Source organism: Camelus ferus, chromosome 8, assembly GCF_009834535.1.
Source record: "Camelus ferus isolate YT-003-E chromosome 8, BCGSAC_Cfer_1.0, whole genome shotgun sequence".
NCBI classification, from domain to species: domain Eukaryota; kingdom Metazoa; phylum Chordata; class Mammalia; order Artiodactyla; family Camelidae; genus Camelus; species Camelus ferus.
Window position 1 is genome coordinate 47,122,957 of NC_045703.1, and position 7,821 is coordinate 47,130,777.

Sequence of the window (7,821 nt, forward strand, 5' to 3'; positions counted from 1 at the left end):
CAGCAAGGACTTGGTCACCCAGACCTTTTCTTCTGGGGGCACTTGATTACAGGAATCTGTAGGTAGTAAACTGAAGAAGTATTTTTGCACTCTAGCCCAGGGCTCCTAGTTCTCTCTCTACCACTGGAAACAGGGTCATTGATAAGAATGTGTCCTAAATAGATGGTTCTAACAAAAGTGAAAAGGCAATCCCCAACAATTAATAACAATAAATAACATGGCTCTCACATTCTGGATAAAGTTTTGAAGAATATACACCATTTCTATCTCATGAAAAGGTCAGATGTCATCAGGAAATTAGTAGGGCATGAACTCATTTTAGCATAAACATCATTGTTATTTAAAGTTTTTTCCCCTTTCCGTACCTTGCACTGTGGGGATTCAGTCTGAAGGGCTTTGGGTATTGGAATCATTTAGCTCCTTTCCTGAGGGGACAGAGTGTTTGGGGCGTTATCCTTGCTCTGATAAATTAGGAAAGAATGTTCATAAAGTGTGGCATTTGAACATGCATCATGTAATAGCTCCTTGAACACCAACAGTTTTCTGATATGAAGAACTAGGTAATGCAAGCAGATTTTTTTTTAATTTAGATAAATAGAAGTTTATGTAATGATGAAAAGTAACTGCTTATTCATTTGGAAGTGAATTTTTTTTTTTTGAGGTGAGAATATGAGTCACCTTCTAAACATGAAAATAAGGATTTGTTCTTAGAAAAAGATAGAGACAGAATATACTAGCAGTTACTGACAAACTGTATTTATCTTGTTTTAAGAACATTTGAAAACTGGAACGACAACCTGGGCCACAGAGGGTGACAGTTATTCCGGGAGTCAAAACGGAGAACCATGAGCAGCGACTGGCCGCCTCCCGCGGCTGCGCAGCTCTGCTATGAGCACCTGAACGGATCCTGTGTCAAAACCCCCTACTCACCCGGCCCCCGCCTGATCCTGTACGCTGCGTTCGGCTCTGGAGCTGCCCTGGCTGTGTTTGGAAACCTCTTGGTGATGATTTCAATTCTCCACTTCAAGCAGCTGCATTCTCCAGCCAATTTTTTGATCGCCTCCCTGGCCTGTGCGGACTTCTTGGTGGGGGTGGCTGTGATGCCCTTCAGCACAGTGAGGTCCGTGGAGGGCTGCTGGTACTTTGGGCAGCGCTTCTGTCAGTTTCACTCCTGTTTTGACGGGTCGTTCTGTTATGCTTCCATCTACCACCTGTGCTTTATCTCTCTCGACAGATACCTGGCGGTCACTGACTCCCTGCTCTATCCCACCAGGTTCACTGCCAATGTTTCTGGCCTGTGTATTGCCTTCTCCTGGCTTTTTTCCATTTTTTATTCTTTTTCCCTTTTTGGCACAGGTGCGAATGAAGCTGGGCTGGAGGATCTAGTAAGTGCTCTCACCTGTGTGGGTGGCTGTCAAATTGCAGTGAATCAAAGTTGGGTATTGGTCAATTTCCTATTATTTTTCCTTCCCATGCTTGTGATGATAATTGTGTACTCCAAGATCTTCCTCATTGCCAAACAACAGGCAAGAAAAATTGAAAGTGTGAGCAATAAGACTGTGAGATCCTCAGACAGTTACAGAGACAGAGTGGCCAAGAGGGAGAGAAAAGCAGCAAAAACGCTGGGCATTGCAGTGGTAGCATTTCTGATTTCCTGGCTGCCATACTTTGTGGATTCAATAATTGATGCCTTCCTGGGCTTCATCACCCCCACATACATTTATGAAATATTGGTTTGGATTGCTTATTTTAACTCAGCTATGAACCCCTTGATTTATGCTTTCTTTTATCCTTGGTTTCGAAAAGCCATCAAATTAATTGCCACTGGCAAAGTCTTGAGAGAGAATTCTTCAACAATACATTTACTTTCTGGCTAAGTTCATATTTTAGATTGAAGAATTGAAAATAGATTCACAGTGAAGCTACTATTGGGGAGAAAAAAATTGATCATAAAAGTGCAATATCTTCTAACGTAAAATAATTAAATTGTGGTTCCACTTGGACCCAAACACTAAATTCAGGTTCATAGCTCTTTGGTATATGTGACATTAACACCCATTTGTGATGGGAACAGCATGCCCTTGGAGCCAGAAATGGCTGGAATGCAGTACCAACTCTGCCATTTAATGCTGTGATCTTGGGCAACTTAGCTGTTTCTGAACTTCACTGTATTTCTCTCGTTCAAAATCCCTCTCCTGTAGTATTCATGACAAAATTTAAGATAACACATGTAAAGGATGTAATATATATTTGTTATTTTAAATTCTCCCTTTAGTTACCTCATAATAGTTCAATCCCTGCCTATATCTTTTCTTCTTCCCTTTGAAATATTTTTCTATGAAAATGTAGATACAATCATGAGATACTTAGTGAGGTGGTGGCTTCTTAAGAGGGCAAAGAGGACATCTGCACTGTCCTGTGTTGAGATTTGCAAGCCCCAAATTGTGATTTTAGAATCAGGTAAAATCAGTCAAGATCGCACTGTTAACTACAATATCAATCAATTATTTACAATGGGATTGATAGCTGGCATTATTTACAATGGGACTGATAACATTCATTTATTCAGTGAGCTCCTTCCTCATGAGTAAGTCTGCTCATAAAATCACATTATCGTTCTGAAGTTTTACCAGTTAGCATATGTTTAAAACAAGGATTTTAATATTGTCATTCATTATGTTACTTTATTTTTGAATTAATTTATTTTGTATTCACTTAAGTGTACATTGTTCTGAAAATTATTTGCAGTGATTTTTGAGGATACACTTGAAAGCATAACTTAAAAATATGTTCAAAAGAGGAAACTGGAATGAGGGGCATAAAATGAAACCAAGACAGATGCTGCAAATTGCATTTTCTTATGACTCATAAACTTGGTTCCAAGGCCAAAAATGGGAAATGAATTAGTTATGCAATTCATAGTGGACACATTAAGCCAGTTATTTCAGAGAATTGTTCTTGGTATTAAGTGGGTGCTGTAGGTCCATGAACAATGTAAGTGATTCACTTAATTCTATTCTAGTTTTAGTGTCTTTTTGCAATTAGACATCAAGATTTTAAAATCAGATTACTCTATCTTTGGTGCAAGAGTAAATTTATATCAAAACATTCTTGCTATATTTAAAATTTTTTTAGCTTAATGTAAAACAACATTATCCATTAGCACATCATTTCTATTATTACAGATCCTTTAATTGTAAAGATATACTTTCCAGAAATAGTGTATTTTTTCTGATTATACGGATCTTGTGAGAAACTCTCATCTTTATCTGGTATTACCAATAATTAAAGGTAAAGATTAAGGATAAATTAGCAGTTTATCCACAATTCTTTAGTTCTAACACCGAATATAATAAATTTGTTTTGATTCCTGAGGTTCAGGATAGCAACTTTTTCTAATCCTGTTTTGAAAGGTATTGATGGAATAAAATTTATGTTTTGACAAGAAAATTTAAGCATCACATACTCCCTGCCCGTGTTGGGATCTCCCTGATGTGCAACGAGCCTCTGTATTATGTCTTAACCAGACTTCCTCCGAGCAGGAATGCTTGCTCAACTATAAAGATCAGTTTTCTCCTTTTCCTGATGCCAGCAGTGTAACTCCTTACAAGATAAACTTCCTTTCCCCCAGTTCCCGTAAGAGGTCATGGTGACCTGTTGCTTGCTTAGTATGTGCTTATCTGGACTATGTATCTTTGGTGAACTTTATGTAAAATGTCAGTCTGTCATTTTGATGTATGATCCTTTCTCTCGAAAATGTACATGACTGTGCTTTGTGATAGGCTGTCTCCCATATTATAATCCTCAGGATGCCTCAAATAAAAGTCTCTATTTCTTCCTTAGATTGATTATTGATTAATGTTTTTCATTTTAAAGATAAAAATGCTAAAATCAAAATGTTTAAGAAATCTGGTGAATATTATAAAATTTCTAGAATCAAATAAGCACTTCTTATAGCTACTTCAATACATTTACACTTGTCCTTTTTTTTAGTGGCCTTTCTAAAATGTTAGACAAATCATCTAACTTTGCCACTTCCTTTCCTAGAGCAACATACTATTCTATTTTTATAAATGTTTGAAGACTTGCATTATAAGGAAATAAGCTTCTTCCCTCATTACTCTCTTCTGTGAATTAATCTGGTCATGTAGGGGGCTAGTCTCTTGGATTTGCTTCAATGAACATTTATTGAGTGCTTCTGGTATGCAAAGCATGAGCTTTGGAACTGGAAGGATATAACAATAAAAACAATTTAAACCTAAGAATACTTTATCTAAGTTATGAAACTCTCACTCTGTGCACGGGACTGCCTCACCTGCACTAACACAATCTTCACAACAACGCTATGAGCCAGGGAATAGCATTACTACGTCATATTATTATTATTTCTATTTCATAAATGAGGAACTTGAGGCATGGAGAGGTAAGTTACATATCTAAGGCAGTGTTACTTGTTAAACAAGAGAACTGGAGTTCACACCCTGAGAGTCAGCGAGTAAGTCAAGTAACCACTAACTATTCCTCCCTTCTGTGGCCCAGACACTGCAGTCAAGTTGTTGACAGCAATACAAACACAAGGTTTTTACACAAATTTCTATAAAGGAAAAATTTGATCATCATAAAGAAAAGTATTAACAAAGTTCTTTGAGAAATGGGGACATTGGAGGAAGTAATTGATTTGCTATGATATAAAAATTTTTAAATAAAATTTTAATATATTGTTTTCTAATCAGCCTTACTTCTTCATTATTGAAGTTTTATTTTATTGTACAAGATTTTCCCCCCTGAGGCTGAGTGGAGGGTCATTCGAATAAACTATATCTTAACTACTAAGGGTAATTATTGGTCTGCCCATCAGGAAAAATCATGTTCTTATTGTTTTATATTATTTAGTCATTTGGTCCTTTTGTGCCCTTTCTCCACACAAATCACTTCTAAGCATTGAGATTAAAGGTTTTGTTTAACTTTTTTCTGAGGGTATTATCAGTTCATTATTATGAGTAACAATATGATTACATTTGCAATTTTTATTGAAATGTAGTTGACATACAATATTATCTTAGTATCAGGTGTACCACATAGTGATTTGATGTTTGCATACAATATTAAATGATCACCATGATAAGTCCAGTAACCTTCTGTCCCCATATGAAGGTATTACGTTCTTCACCATATTCCTTGTGCTCTATATTGCATCCCCGTACGTTATTTATTTTATAGCTGGAGGTTTGTACCTCTTAATTCCCTTCACCTATTTCATGCCCTCCTAACACCTTCCCTCTGGCAACCACCTGTTTGTTCTCTGTATCTATGAGTCTGTTTTCATTTTATGTTGTTTGTTTTGTTTGTTTTTTAGAATCCACATATAAGTGAGATCACACAGTATTTGCCTTTCTCTATCTCACATATTTCACTTAGTCTAATATCTTCTAGATCCATCCATGTTATCACAATGGCAAGAAAGAAACACATAAGCCTAACTTCAGTGCACAGATAAGAACAGAGATGTGTATTGGTACTACCAATTTTAATATATTTATTTCTTCACAGACATTTTAAATTATAGAGATAAGTTACAAATGAAATTCCCGCCCTGTACACACACACTGTCTATTATACATAAATTTAGACTTTGTAAAAGCATACATATATGGGGGCCACATTACTTATGCTGTTTTATAATCTGGGTCAGAGTTTTCTGGTTTTGTTTTAGTTTTAGTCAAAAAAATATACCGTGTTTGTCTTCCCTTGTCAATGAATACAGAACTTCTTAGCACTGTTTATTGGCTTCAGAACATTCTATTGCATAGGTGGATCATTTTTATTTAACTTACCCCACATTGATCTAGGTGTTTTCCAGTTTGTAATTAACAATAGTACAATGAATGTGCTTGTCATGTTTGCTTCCTTGATTGACTCTTTCCTTAGGATTACTTGTCAGAAATACAAGTACAGAAGCAAGTGACATGCATGATTTAAACTTTTACATAAATATCTTCATTCCGCTCAGAGAGAAGATACTAAATTATATTTTCCCTAGATGTATGTGAGCATGCTTTCCTCTCATGAGAATGCTTAATTTCCTGCTTTCTAATTACTATCAGTTATTATTGATTCTTCTAGAATTTGCCAATTTGAGATATCAAACTTATTACATTTTATAAGCATTTCTGGATTATTTGTACATTTGATATTTTAATGTATTTATTTGGCCTACCTCTGTAAAATTGCCTATTTATTTGTTTAGTGAGATATTTGTCTCCATCTTACCGTTTTATAAAAGGCTTTTGCATTTTTAAGTCTCCTAACCCCTTTCTGTCATGCATGCTGTGGATCGTTTCCAAGTTAGTCTTTTTAGTTTCTTTCCATAACATGGTTTTGTTTTCCTTTGAAGTTTAAAAATTGAAATTTAGCGCATGAATCTATATGGATTTTGTGCTATGATCTCACCAATAAAATCATAAAAGAGATATTATCTTCTAGTTTTAACATCTGGAAGAAATCAGTTTCGATTTTGTGAAATACATGAAGCAAGACACAAGAATTTTTCAAAAAGTTATATATCACTTCCACATTTCTAAATTATCCCCTTTTTTCTAATAACTTAAATAACAGTGTTGTTTTTATCATGGACAATGTATAAACTCAAAATAGTGTTATTGAGGGGAAAAAATGACAAAGTTGCCCTCTATCAAGACTGGAAGATAAAATAACACATCTCATGGAATGAGAAAACAATTACTTAAAAAGATAATCACTTTGCAGAAACTGTACCATTTGCTCCCAGTTATTCCCAAATTACGAAATATCCTCCCAAATATAAAATATGATTCTTATCCTCAGTCTGAAATGGTTGAGGGGTATGGCTAGAGACCTTTAGGAGCTCCAGAAATACCAGACCCCAAGACACAAGGTGCTCAAAATGAAAGTAAACCGAGCCCAAAGAAAGACAGGGAAAATATGACATTAACAGGGAACATGGAATAAAAAAAGCTTTGAAAGTGGAAAAAAGATAAGTTTGGTAGGAAAGGTAAGATGGATACAGGAGGCCTGAAAGAGAGAAATAAATAACAAAGTGTGCAGATTTAAGGAAACTAGAAAATATGATCACTGGGTCAAACATTAGTTAGTACATATGTTTCTATCAAATGCTCAACGATGTTTACTTCACCAAAAAGATAAAAATATAAACAAACGTGATGCTACTGAAATTGAGGTACCATTTCTCCTCCCTAATTTAATGGAACATTTTCAAGCATTGTATTTCATGTCATAATTCCAGATCAAGTTCCAATTTTTCAAATCATCAATATGAAATTTATGCTTGTTTAGAAATTAATTTTATGACTGATGAACTCTCCTTTAATATTGGCCAGTTTGATAAGTTTTATTGTTTAAAAAAAAAGCAATAGTCTGATGAAAACTAATCATAAGGAAATTTTTGACAAGTTGGGAGGCAGTAGGAAATTTTGTAAGAAAAAAAGAAAGAAAATCAAAGACAACAAAGATGTTTTCAGGCTACAAAGGGAAGAGTTAATGGAATAAAAGGAAAAAGGGAGGGAGGAAAGTGTCTTCAGGGAATGGGGTACAGTGAGTTCTGCAGCAGTTAGCAAACAGGGATTTAATATTTACTAGCCAAATAAATGTCCTTAGAGAAGTCACAGGGAAAAGCATAACTTAACAAGACTGAAAATCATGCATTTATCCAATTAAATTTGAAAAGCAATTTGCTTTCTCCTCATTAACAGTCTTACTTGATTTTTATAAACTCATTTCATTTGGAAAATGTAAAGATAGCTTCAGTTTCCTCAGTCCAAAGGC

The 7,821-nt window shown here is 35.2% G+C and overlaps 1 protein-coding gene across 1 annotated transcript; it reads left to right on the forward strand.

Annotated features, from left to right (window-relative positions):
• The first annotated feature begins 732 nt into the window (after nucleotides 1-732).
• On the forward strand, nucleotides 733-1,877 carry LOC102513987 (trace amine-associated receptor 7a). Its single transcript, XM_006185162.2, has one exon. It carries the CDS (start codon nucleotides 846-848, stop codon nucleotides 1,875-1,877), a length of 1,032 nt encoding a protein of 343 aa, XP_006185224.1. The 5' UTR covers nucleotides 733-845.
• Nucleotides 1,878-7,821: the final 5,944 nt, after the last annotated feature.